At 34.1% G+C, this 23,428-nt stretch overlaps 1 protein-coding gene across 1 annotated transcript; it reads left to right on the top strand.

Moving 5' to 3' along the window:
• The first annotated feature begins 17,973 nt into the window (after window positions 1–17,973).
• LOC130471936 (uncharacterized) lies at window positions 17,974–21,101 on the top strand. Its single transcript, XM_056842295.1, has 3 exons — window positions 17,974–18,131; window positions 18,444–19,723; window positions 19,825–21,101. Exons 2-3 carry the CDS (start codon window positions 18,470–18,472, stop codon window positions 20,680–20,682), a joined length of 2,112 nt encoding a protein of 703 aa, XP_056698273.1. The 5' UTR covers window positions 17,974–18,131; window positions 18,444–18,469; the 3' UTR covers window positions 20,683–21,101.
• Window positions 21,102–23,428: the final 2,327 nt, after the last annotated feature.

The raw sequence follows: 23,428 nt of genomic DNA, 5'->3' as shown, positions 1-23,428 counted from the left end.
AAACATAAATTTGGGGGTTGCTTTTCCCATTTCTCACCGTTTGGATCAAACTTTTTTTTCACCCACCTATAAAACATTTTTTGTCAAAAATTAACTCATAAATATAAAAGATAAATCCCTTTGATTAAAAGATTAGATCCTTAGTTAAAGTTTTATATGGCTTGTTATAATTTGTTTCGCGTTAAACAAGATACTTGAGTCATAAAATGAGAAATAAGTGGATATTGTTATAATCACATACATCTCAATTGTACCTTGGACTTAAGAACAAATCGCTTGGAGGATCGACAAGAACACACATTTGAAACGAGTTTAGTGTACGAAAAGGCATATTGGGTTTTGTATTAAAAAAAACATAGTCGATACAAGAGTAGATTACAGAGTAATAGAGTACAAACAACAAAGAGATTAAGGCTACGTTTGTTTTGACGAAAAACACTTTTCCGAAAATTTATTTTCTCATATTTGTTTTGTTAAAGGTGGAAAATAATTTTCTCAATAATTTTCTCAAAGGTGCGTGGAAAACAACTTTCTCTAGAGGAAAACCAACTTCCTCTGAAAAGAAGGAATGCTGCATTTTCACTCTAATCCCTTACATTTCCTTTTCTCTCATCTCATTCCCACTTTTATGTTATGTTTCTTTGTAATTTTTTCTTACCAGTAAACAAACAAATGAAAACTATTTTTCGTTGATGTTTTCCCTTGAACATTGTTAAAAGAAATGATTTTCCGTTGAAACAAATGAAACCTAGTAGGGAGAATGTGTTGAAGTGAGGTAGGAGTAGATCCTAGAAGAAGTATGAGTTATATGCGTGAATAGATAAGTGTATAATAATTAGGATGATAAAAAGGTATAGTACCTATGCGCGTAAACAACAAATGATTACACACCTAATTGCATGTAAGAGTAACTATTATTTCCACTTGGCTAATTACAGTAGGAAGGAACCCCAACTAGTGGTAAGTGTGAGATTTGGATTAAATTTCCAAGAACCTAAGAGGTAAACCCGATGCAAATTGCTCTAGGTGTACTATGAGGCGCATTGAGGGATTTAAATAGATGACAAGTTGCTAATAAACAGATTGACATAAAGGAAATTTGATGCAATTTGAGGAAAATTTGTGAAATTAATTGCAGTTGTGAACCCTGAAAAAATCACGTAAGTAATGACAAATTGCAAAAAAAGAAAAAGAAGTTGACAAGTGTTTAGAAGAGGAGGATTTAAGGATATAATTCTAATTTACCTAAGGTATGAGCCAAATTAACTACTCCGTAAGAGTGTTAGTAAAACTAATCTAAGAACAAACCCTATACAAGTAGGGAAGAACACTCTCATTGTTTTGAGCTGGTTGCTTTAAAGAGATTTTTTGAGCTATATAGTTGCTTTCATTCTTACACAAATCTTTTAAATTTCCTCCTTCAAAAAAAGTCTTTTAAATTTCCAGATATCATTATTTGCTTTAAATTAGTTTTATTTATATTCATGTTGTAGTTAACGGTAAGTTAACTTGACGGAAAGTAGAGTTGAGGTACTAAGGGATGAAAAAAAGAAAATATAAGTTCTAAAGGTGAAAAATTAAAAGGTGAGACCCCAAACATTAGCTTAACTCTTAATTCATTTATAAATTTTATAAGATGGTGGCTAAGATAGAAAAAAGATCAAAAAATTATATGATGGAAAATATTAATTTGAAAATCAAGGAGTATGATGTCTAATCGGTCGGGTAAATACGAAGTATGATGCCTGGATCGTGAAAAAGCAGAATTCCAGGTATACCATCAGATGTGCTACTTTTCACAAAATCAAACAAACCCACAACTACAGCAACCAATTATGTCGACATGATTGGTGACTCCTCAAAGTAAACAGTCTTAAGATCTCCTTCTTTCTTTTCTTCAATGACAGGCATGTTGGAGAGTGCTATAAGATTAGATGGAACATCCAGGGTAATCTTGAATGTAGCCTGAACAGAAAAGAGATAAACAAAATTCATACGATAAATAAGGAGCTGTAAACAGATTGGCGAGCAAATTAAAGTTTAAACAAAACTTGAACAGACTGCATCACTGCAAACAACAATCAAGAATTCCTAAGACTTGGTAATGTTAGCATTTTTGACAACTTAGTGTTTACCTACAAATCGATATCACTAGTAGCAGGAAAATCACCAAACAAATAGTTATGCGCATAATCACAGTGATGACACAACCCAACTCCATTATTTTCAAGGAATTCTTCTGATTATTGTTCTAATTGAAAATCTCTAACCCTAAGTTTAAGTGCTTCTGTTCCGAACAAAATCCTTGCATAACACGTGATTACATGAACACAGCAAACGAATTCAGATAGTTGTAAAGCTAATCTAAGCAACCCTAAATGAATCAGCAACAAAAGAAACAGAAAGTAAAAACCTTGGCTGCTGGTTCATCCCAGCATGGAAAACATCGCCGGGTGTCAGCTGGCTCAAATTGAGTGACTGCCATGTTCTTCTTCTCCCCATTGATCTCATACACACTGAACATAATTTCAAAAAAAAAAAGCACTCAAGGATCAAACTTTAGCAATCCGGAAAACTAACAGTGTGACAATGTAAATGTAGTTCAATCGATACATTGCATGCCAAATCAAAGTCCATGCAAAAGGCCAACTAATCAATCCCTTACTTTTAATTTTAAAACTTTCTGCAATACCAAAGACACATAACAATTTGGGGAGACGAGGTTTGCCTTTGAAGTCTGAGTAAGGAGATGCCATTGTTTTTTCCTACTTGTTCTTGTGGAGTTTAAGTTTTCTCTCTCCTTTGTTCTTCAAGTGAGTAGAGAGAGCAAGAGGATTCATGTGAAAATTTGAGAAGGTTAATTCATTGAGTTAAAACATAAATTTGGGGGTTGCTTTTCCCATTTCTCACCGTTTGGATCAAACTTTTTTTTCACCCACCTATAAAACATTTTTTGTCAAAAATTAACTCATAAATATAAAAGATAAATCCCTTTGATTAAAAGATTAGACCCTTAGTTAAAGTTTTATATGGCTTGTTATAATTTGTTTCGCGTTAAACAAGATACTTGAGTCATAAAATGAGAAATAAGTGGATATTGTTACAATCACATACATCTCAATTGTACCTTGGACTTAAGAACAAATCGCTTGGAGGATCGACAAGAACACACATTTGAAACGAGTTTAGTGTACGAAAAGGCATATTGGGTTTTGTATTAAAAAAAACAGAGTCGATACAAGAGTAGATTACAGAGTAATAGAGTACAAACAACAAAGAGATTAAGGCTACGTTTGTTTTGACGAAAAACACTTTTCCGGAAATTTATTTTCTCATATTTGTTTTGTTAAAGGTGAAAAATAATTTTCTCAATTATTTTCTCAAAGGTCCGTGGAAAACAACTTTCTCTAGAGGAAAACCAACTTCCTCTGAAAAGAAGGAATGCCGCATTTTCACTCTAATCCCTTACATTTCCTTTTCTCTCATCTCATTCCCACTTTTATGTTATGTTTCTTTGTAATTTTTTCTTACCAGTAAACAAACAAATGAAAACTATTTTTCGTTGATGTTTTCCCTTGAACATTGTTAAAAGAAATGATTTTCCGTTGAAACAAATGAAACCTAGTAGGGAGAATGTGTTGAAGTGAGGTAGGAGTAGATCCTAGAAGAAGTATGAGTTATATGCGTGAATAGATAAGTGTATAATAATTAGGATGATAAAAAGGTATAGTACCTATACGCGTAAACAACAAATGATTACACACCTAATTGCATGTAAGAGTAACTATTATTTCCACTTGGCTAATTACAGTAGGAAGGAACCCCAACTAGTGGTAAGTGTGAGATTTGGATTAAATTTCCAAGAACCTAAGAGGTAAACCCGATGCAAATTGCTCTAGGTGTATTATGAGGCGCATTGAGGGATTTAAATAGATGACAAGTTGCTAATAAACAGATTGACATAAAGGAAATTTGATGCAATTTGAGGAAAATTTGTGAAATTAATTGCAGTTGTGAACCCTGAAAAAATCACGTAAGTAATGACAAATTGCAAAAAAAGAAAAAGAAGTTGACAAGTGTTTAGAAGAGGAGGATTTAAGGATATAATTCTAATTTACCTAAGGTATGAGCCAAATTAACTACTCCGTAAGAGTGTTAGTAAAGCTAATCTAAGAACAAACCCTATACAAGTAGGGAAAAACACTCTCATTGTTTTGAGCTGGTTGCTTTAAAGAGATTTTTTGAGCTATATAGTTGCTTTCATTCTTACACAAATCTTTTAAATTTCCTCCTTCAAAAAACGTCTTTTAAATTTCCAGATATCATTATTTGCTTTAAATTAGTTTTATTTATATTCATGTTGTAGTTAACGGTAAGTTAACTTGACGGAAAGTAGAGTTGAGGTACTAAGGGATGAAAAAAAGAAAATATAAGTTCTAAAGGTGAAAAATTAAAAGGTGAGACCCCAAACATTAGCTTAACTCTTAATTCATTTATAAATTTTATAAGATGGTGGCTAAGATAGAAAAAAGATCAAAAAATTATATGATGGAAAATATTAATTTGAAAATCAAGGAGTATGATGTCTAATCGGTCGGGTAAATACGAAGTATGATGCCTGGATCGTGAAAAAGCATGCTAGATCGATTTCAATGACAACCTAGCCAAGGACGCCTTAAACAATATAAAGGCCTTGTGCTAAATATGAAAGTGGACCTCGAAATTTTAATATGCCAAATTATATGTGTTAAATGCTTTTCTTGATTTGTAAGTAAGTAATTTTTTTTAATACACTACATTCTAACACAAAAACACAAAAAGAAATATACAATGAAATTTAATGAAATAGAAATACAAAAAGTAGCACACATAGAAAAACATAACTTATAGGGGTGAGGCTACCATTGGGCCTAAGTCGCCATCCCCCCAATCCTTACTCAGTTACTTGGGCCCTTAAAAAAAGCTAAGTCAATCAACAAAAGCAAAAAGGTTTGGGCTTTAGATCAGTAGCCCCCTTAATTACATGCTATAATAAATTAACAAATGATATTGTGTGCACTAAGTTTGTGAGATCTAAAGATTTAGATTCTTAGAATAAAGAGATTATGTCTTATAAAAAAACTCCACCTTCACAGTAATACAGAATATATGTTGATTATGTTTTCAAAATACACACCCATCGTCTTTAAATATACGGATTTTTCATGAAATACCCCTGAATTTTGGCGAAATTCACCAAATGCCCCTCGACTTTCAGAAATTCATAAAATACCCCTATTTCAATACTTAATGTATCAAATACCCTTATGACGTCATCAATCCTAATTAACCCATTTAACTCACCCATTAACCCATTTTTTTCCCAATTAATCCACTAAACTCCTAATTAACCCATTTTTTCTTTTCTCTCTCCCCCACTTTTTCTTCCAGTTTCTTCCATGGATCTCCCACCTCCACCAGGATGGTCGAATTTCCATCCGCCACTGTCGCCGCCAAGCAACAATAACAACATCAGCAGCGACGGTGGAAGCAGGCCGGCGACTAATTTTCTTTGTTTTTCGGCTGCACCACCAACTCATTTTCTCTCCTTCTGTCGCGACAAGTCCAACTCCATCTACCCCATCAACGCCATCAACAACTCCGACTAAAATTCCCAGAAAAGGGTGTAAGCAAGAGAGGCTCAAATCTGCATTTTATCAAAACAAAAGAGGCTCGAATTGGGGGAGAATTTTAAGGGAGAAACAACCTTTTTTCTGTTTGATGTTATTGTTTGCTCACTTTCTTTGAAGTTCTTCGTTCTTCAATTTTCTCTAAATCTCTTCTAATTTCTCTTCGAATTTTGTTTCAATTCTTCGAATTTCTCTTCGAAATTCCTCAAATTTCTCTTAGAATCTCTGGGGTTTGTTAAATTGATGAAATTCGTTAAATTCGTTCAATTGCTTTGACTTTTTTGTGTGATTAAATATGATGGAATTTGGTTTGGCTTCGATGGAAAAAAATGTAGTCATGATTTAATGGTGAGCTGATGAAAGGAGGAAGGAGGAAGGAAGGAGGAGAGAGAGAAAAGAAAAGAAAAATTGGTGGGTTAGTGGGTTAATGGGTGGGTTAATTAGGTTTGTTAATGGGTGAGTTGATTAGGGGTGTTAATTAGGGATTAGATGGGTTAATTAGGCGTTAATTGGTCGATTATAGGTATGATGACGTCATTAAATATATTTGTTGTATTAAGTTTTGAAATAAGGGTATTTGGTACATTAAGTATGGAAATAGGGGTTTTTTATGAATTTTTGAAAGTCGGGGCATTTGGTGAATTTCGCCAAAACTCGACGGTATTTCATGAAAAATCAGTTAAATATATTTTGATGTTTAACTCTTCAACTTTTTTTGTGTACTTAATATTTACTCCGTTTAATATACTTCCTTCGTTCTTATTTAGTTGACATAATTTGACTTTAGCACTATTTATACTCTTTTTAACTGTTTTTTTTTTATGCATAAGGTTAAATCTAGTCATGTGAGACCTTGTTAAATTCGTCTTGATAAATTTTTTGAAAATATCAACCTTTTATAATTTTTTCTTTTACATAATAAAAGATATTAGTGATAAAAAAAAACTATGCATTGACAAACATGACTAAAGAAATACTCTGTATGTCAACCAAATAAGGACGAATGAAGTATATACATAGTAAAAAGTACCACTCGTACTATTTGTGAAAAATATAAATTTATGCGATTGTTTTTAGTCAAATAACTAGTGTGTGGCCCGGGCGTTGCCCCGGGTTTTGACTTTTATTCGGATTAATAACCTTCCCAAGCTGAAACTCCACGCTCTATTACCCCGAATGCATGTAATATGTTCTATAATTATTCAACCACTTACTCGTTATTACGTTCTATTACCCTGAGTATTTTTTAAGGCTTAATCTAGAAAAGTAATAATTGTACATTTATAAATTGAAAAGTAATAATTGTACATTTATAAATTAAAAAGTAATAATTGTACATTTATAAATTGAATAATCATTTCCTTTTTTTGCATTCACTTCTATTCGATTTGTTGTTTATTGTAAAAAAGATCATAACTGTTTAAATAGAATATATAACACAAGTTGTGGTTGGTTAAGATGGTTGGACGTTGAACTTTTAACAAAGAGGTTAGGTGTTCGATCCTTGCTTACATGTTTTTTGGTTGTCAATGACATGTCATGATGCTGATTAGTGGTGACGTGGCGTAATAAGAAGAGGTATACGTGACACGTATACGTTCTTAAAAACGCCTTTTAATATATTAGTATAGATTGTTACTAGGAAAAACGCTAAAAGTGATTATATATAAATTCACAAACTTCTTTAAAAAAAATAGCTAAAAGTTTGTTAACAATCTTCAAATGGACCCCGTTAATGACCAAGTCTACCTACGTTCCTGGTAACTTACCAATGACCTAAGCCCCTCTAACGAAAAACTATTTACCAACTTTTAAAATTTATTAGCCACTCCGTAATCCACCTTATCATAATCCAATAACTTTCAATTAAAAAGAAAATGAATTGTTTTATATTTTTTTAAGGAAAAAAGAAAGAAATTGTAGAGAGAGATTGAATATTAGGCGCTTTGATTTGGAAATAATGAAGCATATTTAAAATAATAATAAAGAAAGTAAGATTGTTTTTCTTACAAAAATAGAATCATTTTTCTTAACTTAAGCAATGTAAGAGCAACTCCGATGGTTGTATTTAGGGACTTGCTTGCAATTTCCAAAACTTTCAAGCAAGTAATTAAATCATTGGAGCAATTTTGTTAAATTAGCTAGACAAAGCAAATTAGCTCTACCAATCTAATTAACTTGGGAAAAAACAACTTCTTTTTCCTAATTAATAGCAATGTAAACGTAAGAATTGAATAAAAAAATTAAAATAGGAAGTTAGACAAAAATCAAGCTACTTGCTAACCATTGGAGCATGTTGTAGCTATAAAATGTTGTTGCTTGAAAATTTGATGTGGCATACCGAGTTACAATGATATTAGCTAACCATTAAAGATGAGCATCTACAACGGCAATCTAATTTCTAAATTAGCTTGTCATGCCACATAAGAGCATCTCCAATGGTTGTAGCTAGGGACTAGCTTGCAATTTTTAGAAATTCTAAGCTACTAGCTTGACCATTGGAGTTCAAATGATGAATTAGCTTGGCCAAGCAAATTAGCTTAAACAAACTAATTTGCTAGAAAAAAATTGGCCAATGAAATAATATTAAATAAATTATATTTAAAATATTGATTGACAAATATGATTACATAATATAAAGCTAGTAGTTAACCATTGAGGTACCAACTACCTAAAAAGGAAAATAGCCAGATATATTATGTGGCATGACAAGCTAATTTAAAAGTTAGCTTACCATTAAAGATGTTCTAATATTTCAAGTTACTTCCCTTTCTAGCTAGTTAGTAACTTAGTACCCTAGTGGTTAGCTATTAGTTTGATATTTAATGTAGTCATATTTGTCAATCAATATTTTAGTTTAATTTAATATTATTATTTCATTGGTTTGCTTAGCCAAGCTAATTTATCATTTCAACTCCAATGGTCAAGCTAGTAGCTTAGAATTTCTAAAAATTGCAAACAAGTCCCTAGCTACAACCATTGAATATGCTAGAATGTTGGAGTAAATATTGCAATCAAGGATAAAAAAATGAAAAGAAAAAATGAGGCATCCCTCCCACATTACACACAAAAAAAAAACTCTGTCTTATAATAACAGCGAAATCACATAAATTTCTAACCTGAAATAAACTAATAAATACTTCAACTTATTGTTACTCCACCCTTTTAGAGGGCGTTTTGCAACAAATTTTGGAATCATGTAAGGGTTCGGAATCATCTAAACCCCTACCTAGTGTTTGGTTTGATTTTTTTTCAAATCTGAAACTTAAAGGCCACCCCTAAAACCCCAAGGTATCTGTTTTTCATGCCTATGGGGAGTTGGGTTTGGGAGAAACATCCACTCTTGGAATTAGAGATGGCCAATGTGGTGGGTTGGGTGGGTTTGGTCAGTCTCATGGGTTTGGTGGGTTGGGTGGCCAGTTGACACAAGATCCGCCTCAGTCAAAATTAGGGTGGGTCGGGTCGTGGATTGTATTGGAAAATATGGACATAGTACGTGATGGGTCGTAGATTACGTGGGTTGTCACAGTCCTAAAGAATTGCGGGTACTACCAGAACATACTTCATAAAATGTACATATTACAAACACCAGTATTGCACGGTTGCACCCTATATATGTAGCAATGTAGCATAATACTCGTACTACTCGAAAGATCAAATTTACATTTTAGCCTAAGAATACGGAGTATTACATTAGTGGGTGCTACCAAGAATATTCAACAACACCATACGATGGAGAATATCCACAACTTGTTTAACCAAGTTTGAAAGAGTAAAGTGGAGATTGGAGAAGTGCCAACCAAGAAATAGCTAGCTATGTGACCTGTTACTTGTTAGCCAGCAACAATCCAGTCATTAACGTACAATTCAAAATATCTTTAAAGAAACACCCAATCATATAACGCCACGCCAGCTGTACAATACCAATACCAACTTCCAGATCCAATTTCAAGTCGGTTACCCGCAACCTCGCTCCCTTTATAAACGCAACCCTCTTCTCTCTCTTACCTAACTGCCATCATTCACGTATAATCAAATCACCAGCCGTCAAATTAACAAATCTCTCACTTTCTCTCTCCTCAACAACAACAACAACAACAGCAACAATGGGTGGTTTTGAGAAGCAGGTCAAGGAAAGAGCTCAAGGATTGAAGGTTCTCTTCAAGAAAGGTGTCAAAGTTGTTGGCGATTACAGTAAGAAAGGATGGTACAAGGTCAAGAATCTTCGCAAGTGATAAAAATCAAAGAATTTGATGTTTTGATTTTGTTTTTGTGGGTGGTGGATTAATCGGATTATTGTAGTTTGTAGATTTTAGGGTTTATTGATGAGGTTGGGTGTTTTGGATGTTTTTGTACGGAGTAATACATAATTTGACATCGTATTAGATCTTATTGATTGAATTTGTTCTTGTTGAGTAATTGATTGAATTTGTTCTTTTCGAGTAATTGATTGAAATTGTTCTTTTTGAGTAATTGATTTTTTTATTTTTTTTTGAGGGAAATTTGAGAAATTGATTGAATTTGTTCTTTTTGAGTAATTGAGATTACTCTTTTGCTATCTTTTATCTATCAATGTTCAATCTATGTACAAAATTACTCGCGGTTCACCCCAATCAATATTTCAGATATTTTGTTTACTTTGTTTGTTTTAGTAGAGAAACTGAAATCCAACCTAGAACACCAAAATCCATTGGATCAAACACCTTAACCACCATTCCAACAACCAATCACGGTTACTGAAATGGCGATGCGACAGAGCTGCAGTGTTGATAATTTTTTTTACTAAGGTCTATGACGTGTATCCGGGGTAGGGTCGGTCTGTCCTGTTGTAGACCTGTTAAACGGGTCGGGCCGGGTTGTCCAAAAAATCATTTTCGAGTTCGGGTTGAATTGAGTCGATTACTTTCGAGCTTGGGTTTACAAATAGTTCTTCAAGATCCAGAACTTTCGGGTTCGGGTCAACCCAACGATTTGAGAGATTTTAAAACGCGCATTATATTTTCATTAATTTAGGTATAAATATAAAAAATATGAGCACATGTTAACAAAATTTCTACAGAAGTTTATATTAAATCAAATTCAACCATAAGATGGCGTATAATTCAAATTAAAATCATATTACACACTACAATAGTAAAAACGTGTTTATTATGCTTGATTTTTCTCATAATTTCATTTTGTTACTATAAATACAAGGAAAAATTACTTTAAATAATCCAACCTTTCGACGATTTTCCGTTAATAATCCAACATTTGAATTATTATCTAATAATCCAACATTTGCACCCCATTAACTTTTATTAGACCTAAGTGACCGGGAACCGGTAAAGAAGGTCAACTTTTTTCTTTTAGTTTTTTTTCCCCTAACCTCCTTCCTCCTAATTCCTCTGCCTCCATAGCCATTTTCTGATATATCTTCTTCTTCCCTCCCAGCTACTTACCTAATCAAGATATTGGGTCAAATTTGGAACTTGCTAACTAGGAAAGGAGTTCAAAATTGAAACATGAGTTTCGGTGATTTTCACAAAGCAAGGAACAATGAGAAGAGGGTGGAGGTTCGTTCAATGGCGGCAAGGGTGGAGGTTCGTTCAATGGCGGCGACGCTCACTTTCTCCTATCTTCTGTGTCATGTCATACAAAGAAATTTAAGGGGGTAATTTGTTATCAATTTCTCAATGAAAAACCCTTAATAAATCAATCACAATGTTTTCTACCAAAAATGCAAAATTGCGTGATTCAAACTAAAATAGTCAGAGCCAAAGACTCCTAATTTTCGCCGACGAGGTGATTTCTTGTTGTTGAGTTTTTCTGCTACCTCGCACCACCAACCAAAGTTCAATTGGCGGCGAATTTCTACTCTTCACCCTATCTCTCATCTCCTCACCCCTGCTACAGCTGTTATTGTTGTTGGTTGTTGGTTGTTGGTGTTGTTGTAATACTTGTTTGTCGCTCATTGGTCTAATTACTCTTCAATCGTTCAATTGGAGGTGAAGAGAAAGGGGGTTGTGGAAGGGAGGAGATAGAAAGGGTCAATAGAGGAGGAGGGGTTTTTTGGTGTGTATAGGTTGTCAATGGGTGGAGGAGCACTAAGCAGCAACTGTGGTGCATGGAGGAGGTGTTGTGGTGGACCGGAGGGTAGGAGAGACGGGGTCTGTACTCTGTAGGAGGAGTAAGAGGATGAAGAATAAGAAAAATAAAATAAATAAATATTCTAAAAGGAAGAGGAAAGTAATAAAAAGAAAAAAAAACTTGTGACCAATGGTTTCTTGACATGTGTACAGATTACCTATTATTTTAGGTTGGTGACCTGTTGGGTACAATTAAAGTTAATGGGGTATAAAGGTTGGATTATTAATTAATAATCGATAGGTTGGATTATTAGCGGAAAATCGTCAAAAGGTTGGATTATTTAAAGTAATTTTTCCTAAATATAATGATTTTCAATCGACCGGGTCCAAAACGGGTTCGGTCGAATTTTGACCCATTACTTTTCAGGTTGCTCAGGTTCGATAAAATCGGGTTATGGAACGCAAAATCTTGTTCAAGACCCAGTATTTTCGTGTGAGTTTGGGCTAATTTTCGGGTCAGGTCGATTTTTGACAGATCTAACTATATGTAACGCCCTATAATATTTAATTTAAATAATTAAATTAATATTATTTCATTAGTTTTTTTTTTCCCAAACAAACAAGCTACCGAGGAATCAAACTAATGAGTCACACTATGTCCAGGATTGTGCCAACTACCGAGGAATCAAACTAACGAGTCACACTATGAAACTTTGGGAGTGGATTATTGAGCAAAGATTGAAGAGAACTGTAAAAATTTCGGAGAACCAGTTTGGATTTATGCCTGAGAGATCGACTATGGAGGCCATTCATCTTATAAGGCAACTAATGGATAATTATCGGGATAAGAAGAAGGATTTACATATGGTTTTCATTGATTTGGAGAAGCGTATGATAAGGTACCAAGAGAAATTCTTTGGTGGGTATTAAGTAGGATGTGAATTCTGAGGAAGTATATTGATATCATCAAGTACATGTATGAGGGAGTTAGTACGAGTGTGAGAACTAGCGTTGGTAAGACTGAAGAATTCCCCATTACGATTGGAGTGCATCAAGGTTCCGCACTTAGCCCGTTTCTTTTTGCTATAGTCATGGACGAATTGACGAGGTCAATCCAAGATGGTATACCCTGGTGCATGATGTTTGCAGATGATATTGTGTTGATTGATGAAACAAAAGAAGGAGTGGAAAGTAAGTTGGAGTTATGGAGACAAACTTTGGAATCTCGAGGTTTTAGGCTGAGTAGAAACAAGACGGAATATATGGAGTGTAAGTTTAGTGGAGTCCAAGATAGAGAGATAGGGACGATTACCTTAGATGGGAAAATTGTTCAAGGCTCTGAAATGTTTCGGTATTTAGGATCTATTATCCAAAAAGATGGAGAATTGGATGGCGATGTGGCCCGTAGAATCAAAGCAGGTTGGTTGAAGTGGAAAAGTGCCACGGGGTTCCTATGTGATTCAGGCATGCCTCAAAGATTGAAGGGAAAATTTTACAGCACGGGAATTCGAATGGCTTTGTTATACGGCACGGAATGCTGGGCAGTGAAACATTGTCACGTGCACAAGATGAATGTGGCGGAGATGCGCATGTTACGTTGGATGTGTGGGCATACAAAAAAGGATCGTTTGAGGAATGAGATTATTAGGAAGAAAGTAGGGGTTGCACCGATTGAGTTTAAGATGATGGGAAATCGTTTAAGATGGTTTGGACATTTAAGCAACAGATCAAATGATTCCCCGGTTAGGAGGTAGAAGGGTGGCAAAGGGATAGAATTGCAAGGGGTAGGGAAGACCTAATAAAACTTAGAGGAAGGTGATTGAGCACGATATGAGCTTTCTTGGGATTGAGGAAAATATGGCGTTGGATAGGACAGAGTGGAGGGAGAGAATATACATTGATGACTTCATTTGACTTATAAAACTTCAATGTTTCTGATTCTCTTTATTTTTATTTTTACTTTTTTTTTTTGAAAAGAATTTTTTTTTTTTTTCACATGCTATTTTGAAATGTACTTATTTTACTTATTCATTTATTTTAAATTTTACTTATTTTTTATTATCTCTTACAATATTTCTTCTATAATATATGGAAAATTTGTCAAATACAACCTAATAAAGTTCTTTATTTGCCAATTACAACCTCAAATTTTTATTTTTGCCAATTACAACCTTAAACTTATATATCCATTTTAAATTACAACCCGAAATTATTTTCCGGCAAAAATCACCGCAAGATGATGCCATAATGTTATTAAAAAATCAAAAGGTTGGACCCTAACCTTTATCCTGGCTCATTATTTGAGTGATAGTATGGTTAACGGTAGGTTAAACTATGATTAACTGACAGTAAAATAAAAACGAGGTCCCAAAAAGTGAAAAAGGGTTGAAGTCAGTTAAAAAACCAAAAGTTTGGACCAACCTATTTTAACTCCACAAAACCTCGTTTTATTTGTGTTTACTAGTTGAGTGTACGTGTGTTGCACATGATTTTTTTTAAATAAAACAATAAATATTTTTTGAGTAACATTGATGTTATTTTCACAAAAGTGATGTACTTCAATATTTTAGGAAAAAGAAACTAATTAAAGAAAATGAATATCTCTGGTATGAATTATTTATGAGATTAATCAAAACTTGACAATTAGGTACTCGATCCGTATATGGTCGTTACGTATAATAAAGTTCTAAAACTTATCGAAAGCTTGAATTACATTCTACATTGTGTTGCTCAATGCTAAAGCTTTAAGTGAACCCGAAATAGGCCTATTCAAAGTTAATCGATTCATTTTAATTTAATCGGTAATTCCATCAGTTTTGACAATTTGTACACGATGAATCCACTCCTTACTTAAATACCCTTAACTATACAGAGTAATAATTATATTCATTTAAATATTTAGAATTGTGCGTATATATTTGTGTATGATGTAATTCTATGCCAGACAAGCAAAAACAATGCAAAAGAATTATTAATCTGAAAATGTTTTTGACGCGTGATAATAAGATAAATCAATCATACACTCTTGATTCTTGAAGTCTTGATAATCATACTCTTACATCATAACTAATTTTTTTTAATATGGTTTAAAGTAATATGGATTTGGCCATATACTTATTATAAGTTTTTAAGGAAAGTGAGTGTCATAGAGAACTTTATAGGCATCCAAACAAAGCTAAGCATGTCATTACATTGACGAGGAGCAAAATTGGAAAAAAAAAATACGCAAACTAGGGGTGAGTGTTCGACTTTTGTAAGTAATAGAGAAACGAAAAAGAATAAGTAATAGATAAAAGATTAAAAAACACAAGTGTTTATATTAAAAAAAGGCAAATTTGCCAAAAAGGACATTTTATAACTCAAATTTTGCGAGAAAGGACCTTATATAATTTTTTTTTGTGAAATCACACCTTAATGTATTTTTTTGCGAGAAATGACCTAAGGGAAGATTCCGGCATTGACTGAGCTTTTCCGGATATTGACTTGCGCGTGACCAACACGTGTGGCTTAACTTGGATAAAGACACTGATTTTCCCGAGTCTTGAATTTTCAAATTTGATTTTATTTCGATTTTTTATCAACTTTAGATTTTAAAGCTTAGAACTTTGGAGAAAAATTGGATGTGGTTAGCAAAATAAAGCCACACGTGCTTCTCACGTGCAAGTCAATGGCCGGAAAAACTCAGTCAATGCCGGAAACTTACTTTTGGTTGTCTTTCGCAAAAAAAAAATTAAGGTGTGATTTCAAAAAAATAAAATTATACAACATTCTTTCTCGAAAATAAATAAATTACATTAAGGTGTGATTTCACAAAAAAAATTATATAAGTCATTTCTCGCAAAATTTGGGTTATAAAATGTCATCTATATATTATACTAAAAGAGAGGAAATCAATGTGGTGATGACAAATGTCACTCATTGATTCGCCTCTCTTTTAAATAGAAAATAATAATTAAAACACTTAAATTAAGGAAAAAGTATTATTGATTTTCACTATAAATCTAAAGATTCTGTTGATAATAAACATACTAAAATATTTTCTGGCTCTTTTCCCCTTCCTAATTAAACAAATAAATTATACGGAGGATATACTTTAGTTCAACACCTTATTACGAAGTATATTTTTAAAAGATATTATTGCTAAACTAAAAAATATATTTTATAATTTATGTATTAGTAATTAGTAAACATTAAATGGAATTACTACGACATACGGATTATATGTGAACGCAACTGATATGCTTCATATTATGTCCATGCAAAACTAGATATTACGATAACATTAATTTGTGATATAACAAGATAAGACAGGTGAGCATAGACATACATATAACTTAGTAAAATTTTAATTTTGGATTTTACGATTTATATTAAGTACGATTTAAAAGTTGATGAATAAGATAAATTTTTAAATGGGTCAATTCAGTTAAGAGGGTGTAGTTTGCCATTTTTTAATGAATATTTGGTCGAATAAAGTTGGTAAGTACATTTGATCTACTAATAATATATCATATTGTATCATATTTGGGGTGAAGGGGCAAAGATGATTTTGATTTCTAACTCCATAAGCCAACATAGACTTTATAATGGTTATATCTTATAATTAAGGGTTTATTATATTGTACGTTGTAGTATTTTATATTGTAACAAAATTATTATTAATATGTTTGCAACGACAAAAATAATTTTTCTATGTTAATGTAAAGGATTGTAATATCCCTTATATATAAAATTTTGTGTAAAATTAACATTATGATATATAAACCATGCATCACACTTGATATGGGTGAGTCCAGACTTAATTAATTTATTCTAAGGACGAAGATAAAGATAGATTATTGACTAATATTGTCTAATAAATAGAGATTTGGTGTTGGTGAATAGATATGAGGATAACGTGTACCAAGCCACCTTGGTGGTGGGGCGAGTTTGAATTATTGGATTTGAGAACCCGAATCCTCACCCAATTCTAATTATATAGGTCACATTTAGATATTTTCATCAATATTATAGCTAATAAAATCAATTTTAATAATAAACTTATGTCAATATATTCAAAAGTAAGATGCATGAAAGAAAAAGTGACGTATTTAACGAATATAAGGACGAAAGGTTATCAGTGGGGCGAGTTTTTTTTGGGTTAAGAGGGTAACGGGACGAGGATGCATGAATTTTTTATTAGCCTCGCCCGCCTCCTCTTATCATTCAACTAATTTATCGCGAATCTTTCAAAAAAAAAACTATTAACCTACATATTATAATGTTTTGTTCATTTACTCTAATCAGGCAATCAAATTATAGAAGACTCTATAATAGAGTTTTAAATTCATAATTCTCTTACCAAAACAAAAAATGTTGATTCTGGGGGTGGGTTTGAGGCTGGTGTAGATACACGGGAGGATGATTGAACGTGGATGAATTATATTGTTTACCCTTCAGGAAAGGGATTGGGTGGGGTGGCCCGGTTGGTACTATTGTTCCTATTGTGGGTGGCGAGGAGGGGGATAAGATCTTAGGTGGTTACGAGTGTGGAGGTCCCTCCCCGCCCCAAAGTCATCTCTATCTGAATAAAGTAAATGGTACGGGTATGCGTTAAATGATCGTGTAATGAGGTAGTTAATTAAGACGAACATGAATGAGATTGGGGTTTGGTACCATACCAACAGTTGGTGGAGGGGATAAAAGTTTTACGCGGGTACGGTTGTGGAGGCTCCGCCCGCCTCAAAGTCATTTATAGTCGAATAAAATAGACGGAGGAGGTAGGCGTTAAGTGATAGGCTAATGAGATAGACGGCGAGGGAGTATTAGAGGAGTATGACTACCGAAGTATAGGGTGGATGAGAATAATTTTATATTTGACACGGGTGATGAAATGGGACGAAAACAATCATATCTTTGTACCCTTATTTGTTTAATTTTTTTTTAATAAATAAGACATTAACAACGTATTTTATCCATCATTAATTTTTAAATAGAAAATATTTATATGCTATATTTTTTTTATTTATTATAGATTGTCTGCAAATACATTTTAGATTTCATGCAAATTTAATATTAGGATTATAAACTGTGCAATCGCACGGGCACTATACTAGTTTTTAACTAATTTTCCTTAAAAAGATAAAGGAAATTTATCAATGAGTTGTAAGATTATGGCAATATAGAAAATAATAAACAAACTGGGGGGTATAGTGGGGAAAAAACGATGCAAAACTTAAAGAAGAGTTGGGGCTTTTATATTTATACTAAGTAGAGGATCTATTAAAGAAAAACAATGAAGCAACAAATCGAATTCAGTATTTGAAACCCTAGAACTTTGAAAGAGTGAAAGGGGAAAACTTAAATTAATTCGACAGGAAGGAGGAGAGAGGAAGCTGATGCTCGTCTGAAACTGGTAAGCTTATTACTTTCTCAATTACAGTTTTTGTAATTCTTGTCGCACAATTTTGTGTTCCCCCTCACCCCGACAATTCTAGGGTTTCCGCCTTTCCCTGCGGAATTATGTTTGTTGCTTGATTGATTTCTTTCTGGGTCTTTTGTTTTTGCTAGAATTTGTTGATTTTGCGAATATATTCATTTTATTGGGCTGGGGTTAGCTACCAAGAAATATATTCTTCAATAGAAACGATTGTTTGTACCTGAATAGATGATTATTCATTCCTATTTTCGCAATTATTTCATTTGTATGTTTATTTGCATCAATTAGGTGGAACTTGCTCTGTTTTGTTCGCCATGGGTTCAAGGGTAAAAAATCTAAAGAATTTTGGGGAATCAGTTTCTGTAAAAGACCCAGTTTTTGTAAAAGATGCAAATTCTGCAAAAGATAAAGTGTTGGAGAGAAGTGTTTCTGGAAATGGCATAGTTACTTTATTAGACAAAAACGAGGAGAATATCGAAATTGAAAGGGGATGCTGCAATCTGCAATTATCAGTGGGTATGAGCACAGATGAACAGAAGCCACTCACTAACAGAGAACAAGAGCGAAAGAACAGAGAACAAGAGCTAAAGAAAATGGCGGAATCACTTGAAGCCATACAAACTGATCCTTGGCCCTGCCATGATGTTAGAAGTGAACCAGTGTTTGAGGTTCTATCAGTGAATCTTCGCAACAAAAGCAATACCCTATCACACAGCAGCAATCAGTCATGGGAGCTCTATGGTAATATTGATGTCTATGATGCTAGTGAACGTAGTAATAGGTACATTCTCTTTGAACGCACTGAGCAAGATGAGCCAGAGCTTATCCCTTTTGTTGGTGGTACCTTAAGTCTAACAGGGCCTGATGATATAATGTCAATGGACAAACCAACTGTTCTTGTTAATATTTTGGATAAAGTTTCAGGCAAAAACCTTATCTTTGGGGCTGCTCCTTTGCTCAAGACAACTGATATAGTCAAACAGGATCATCAGTTTGAACAATTTCGGAGCATTACTCTATCTGGTACTGGCTGTTCTGCTGAGGTGGAGTACTTGGCATTGACTTTTGGTATGTTTGCCCAAGTTGAGGTCAGACTTTTTAAGTCGCGATTTGTGGGAAGTGAGAGCGATGAAGAGGAAGAGGTAGAGGAAGGGGAAGGTGAAGAGCTTGATGTATATGGGAAAATTTCTGCTGAGTATAAACTTTATGGCTCTGAAAAGCAAGTCCATAGCGTTACTCTTTTCGAGATTAAGAAGGGTTCTAATAAGCTTGGACAAGTAATATTGGGGTCTCCTATTTCCCTGTCTAGATCAGTGGTGGCTGTTCCTGCATATTCAACTCTCACAATTTCTGTAGAAGTATGGGATGGTGCTAAGAATGAAATAGTTTTCGGGGGAAGTTGTGAGTTTGAAACTAATAACCATAGCAGGGAGCAAGACATCATTCGTGGTCCAGATTGTTTACATGCTCAAGTGTTTACTGAATGGAGGGAACCATTTATGCTGGATAAATCATATAACAAAATGGATAGGTTGGGATTGAACAATGTACGTCACTTCTCAATCCCGGTATGTTTTTTTTTCACTTGTGCTTTCTCATTTTTCTTAGTATTTGATGATGTACTTTTTTCTGCTTTAAATTGACCTTTCTTTGTCACTTGTATGTTCAGCCCAACCCAGGAGAGTTCACGGCACATCGAGAAGTCGAGGTGTTCTCTATATTTATAGGTCGGCCAAATGAGCAGAAGTTAAGTCTCCATGGCATGGTTAACTTTTACGGCAGTTGGGGTCCGATTAATATCTTTGAAAGGGACAAGAATGATCCCTATATATTGTACCCTGGCTGCAACTTATTACCTCTAAAATTCCCCAAGTATCTTCTCTCACCGGGGGACTTTTTTGGTATATCAGTAAACCTTGAAGATGTTGAGGGTCATGTGTCGATCAAGGGAGACGTGGTGTCGAGTACTGCATTGAATTACCGTTTGAGTCCTTGGCAAGATTGCCTCTTGTGTTCTGTTGTTAAAGGTGCAAATCATCATTGCTTTGCATCTGTTCATTACACAGTCTTCTCGTTTGCAGTTCACTGTGTACTTAAAGTTGGTTTCCTTTTCAAGGATCATCAACATTTTTCTGATGCTGATGCTGATGCTGATGCTGATGCTGATGCTTGTAGCAAACTTCATGGGAGTATCGTTGCTCGCTATAAAAAGTATGGTGACAAAACATCTTATGAAAGATTATATTTCAGGAGTATACTTTTTGAGAGGACTTTGGAAAATCCTTTAGAAAAGACATGTAAGGATTTTGAGATGGAGCTTTCGAAACCTGTGGTTGTTGTTCCGTATGATTCTTCCTTGTTTATAGACGTAGATTTGAGTTGCCGATATGGTGGTTATACTCACCTTATAAATGGCACTAGAGAATTTCAAATTGGCATTGGTGTTGGTGATGGTGTAACAATTGAGGGAGATAAAGTTGGCATCAATATCACTATGGCATGGAGCCGACCTAGATTTGTTGCTTAATTTATAGTATTAGTTTTGTTTCTCATGTCGTTTGTAATAACTTTCTTTGTACGATGACTGTAGTAATATGATATTCTGACATTGGGCTTGCTGACATTTGGAGAAGGATGTCAAGTGCAAATGTTAGGGAAGACTATGAAAAAGAGATGGTGCCTCAACAAGCTGCTTGATTGCTATGGGTTGCTTTTGGACAGGATGAAGTACAATGACTATCATGCTAACTGCTCTAACTCCACCTATTTTGGGTTTGTATTATATAAAGCTACTAGGCTAATTATCTTTTCAGCCATAGCTCTGTTTACTGGTTTTTGGATGCTAGCTATGGGCTGCTTTTGCTGCTTTGTAAGACTCTTATGTTTGGGTTGTGAGGTTTTTAATACCTCTTAATATATTTCCTATTTCTGCGTAAAAAAAAAGAAGTAATATGATATTCTTATGAATCTATGATCACTGAAGATCTCCTATATATATAATATATATTAAAAAAACCGCCAAGTCTTTCATTTTGCGTAATTTTATACCCTTTATACACCTACTCCTTTGCTATTTGCATGGTTCTTCATTGACACTGCCAGATTGCCATCCATGTGTTTATTTTCTTGAGTTTGACGGTTAGGTTACTTGACACTATCAATTCCTTCTTCCTTCTCAAGAATTGGTTAGTTCTTTGTCGCCGACCCAATTAACCGGCTAATTACCTATCTCTGTTGAACTCATCATATTGTCTGAAATCAGTAAATCCTCTTGCCATAAAACAAAGTTATTGTTTTGGGTTTGGTCCGATTTCATCAATTTTATCTTACTATATGATTGTTTTGGGTTTAATCCAATTTATCAAGTTTATCTGATTTTGTACAAATTTATTTGTAGGATTGTTTCATAAACGTCAAGTGATAGATAAAAATTGTGAATTTTGTTAGATTGAGTTTTGGGTTATTAGTACGAAGTATATGTTAATTATATGATTTCTAAATTTTTTCCGCTTTGTCTCCTTTTGCATGTGAAATCCAAAGCAATTTGCATACTATACTGGCTCAAGTGCTCAACAGGTACAATTGCGTTGTTTAACAATTGGTATACAATTTAATTTTTGTTACATTTTGAAGTGATCAATTTTTTTTTGCTGATTGTTTGCTTTGGAATCTCTTTCACGTAGCATGATTTATGGGTTTGTTATTTATGGTTTTCTGGGTTCATACTTATGTCATGCAATTATGCAAGTATTGGGTGAAACAGGGAATTCGGAAATAGCTTTTGTTATCGTTGGAGTAATGTTGTGTACATTCGACTTCAGAGTAGGGTAATTGGAAATAGCCTCTGTTATTGTAGGGCTAAGGTTGTGTACAAATGATTCGCCTTAACCCGGCCTAGGCGAGAGTACATTAGTGTAATGGTGTTGGAACATTGGGTTGAGCTAAAGAGTGTGTGTTTTTTGATTGGTTGTAATGGTGCAGATATTGGCTGGCCTCTTGAAAATAAATGATGGGAATGTTTATGTTAAGAAGCCAAAAAACTTTGTATTCCAGAACCCAGATCATCAGGTCATTTGTGGGTCTCATGGCTGGCTTCTTCTGTATGAATAAGAGTTGTGATGTTTGTGCTTGGTTTTGTTGCTGCATTAGTTAATGACCTCATCTTCGCGAATTCGCCATTTGATGCGTGATCATGAGGTAATCTGCATGAGCCTTATTATATGTTAGTACTTGAATTGGCTAATCTCTATGTGAAGAATCATAACTATAATACTGGGGAAAGTGCATGTCTGGTTTTAGACACTAAAATATGTTACACTTGAACTAAGACCAAAGATTTACTTGACTTCCTGGATTTACACATACATCTGAAATCTGATACTGCATTGTGATGCCTCGTGTTTTCGAGGTTGAAGGTTGTTTATAGTTTTCATAGTCTTCTTTGAGACATATATGATCTTGGTAAATGGAACTTTAGAGAGAATTGGAAATTGACTTGGGCTTGTTAATGAGGTTTATGATCTAGGTACACCTTTATTTGATTGCAAGTTAGGAAGAGAAAATAAGCATAAAATATTTTGCTTAGAAATCATTGAATACAGTAGTAGTTGAAATTTTGAAAGTTGTCATTTCAAGCCAATTCTAAAAGCAGGGACAGGTTAACATGGTCTGAACTTGTGCCATGACATAGTGGGATATATGATCTTGAGGCCGGAGTGAAATTTTTTCCTTCACCCGTTAATTGCTTCCCTGAACTTCTACAACAACTTATTACCTTTAATCTGAAATAAATTTCTGATGCATGCCTATATGGATCATTGCTTGGCTGATTAGAAATTAATGTTCATCATGGAATTTTGCAGGAAAATCCTCAAGTTGGTGGTATTACAATCTCGTGAATAACAGGTACCAAGTATTTGTCACCGTCTTTATTGGATTGGGATTTGGGATTGTAATACTCTGTGATATGAATGCGGTAATTTGTGATGTTAGACTGCTTATGTCAATTGTGTTGGATGAGTGTCCAAGTGGCTGCTTAGTTGGACATAGTGATGGTGTGCCATTTCCTTATCTGGTCATCATGTGTGTAAATTGATGCCAGTGCTAATGATATATGCGTTTTATATAGAGTTTTTTACCCCCGTCCCTTAGTACTTTTATGTATCAAACGTGCTCTTAGGAGCCGTTTCTAGTACTAATGTGTGTTATTGAGTGTGCCTTGAGTTTCAGGTTTGATTATGAGAAATTGGTCGTTTTAGACCCGTTTCATTGTT

Source organism: Spinacia oleracea, chromosome 1 (assembly GCF_020520425.1).
Source record: "Spinacia oleracea cultivar Varoflay chromosome 1, BTI_SOV_V1, whole genome shotgun sequence".
In the NCBI taxonomy this organism is placed as follows: domain Eukaryota; kingdom Viridiplantae; phylum Streptophyta; class Magnoliopsida; order Caryophyllales; family Amaranthaceae; genus Spinacia; species Spinacia oleracea.
Note: the sequence above shows the minus strand (reverse complement) of the source record. Positions and strands in the feature narration are given on the sequence as shown.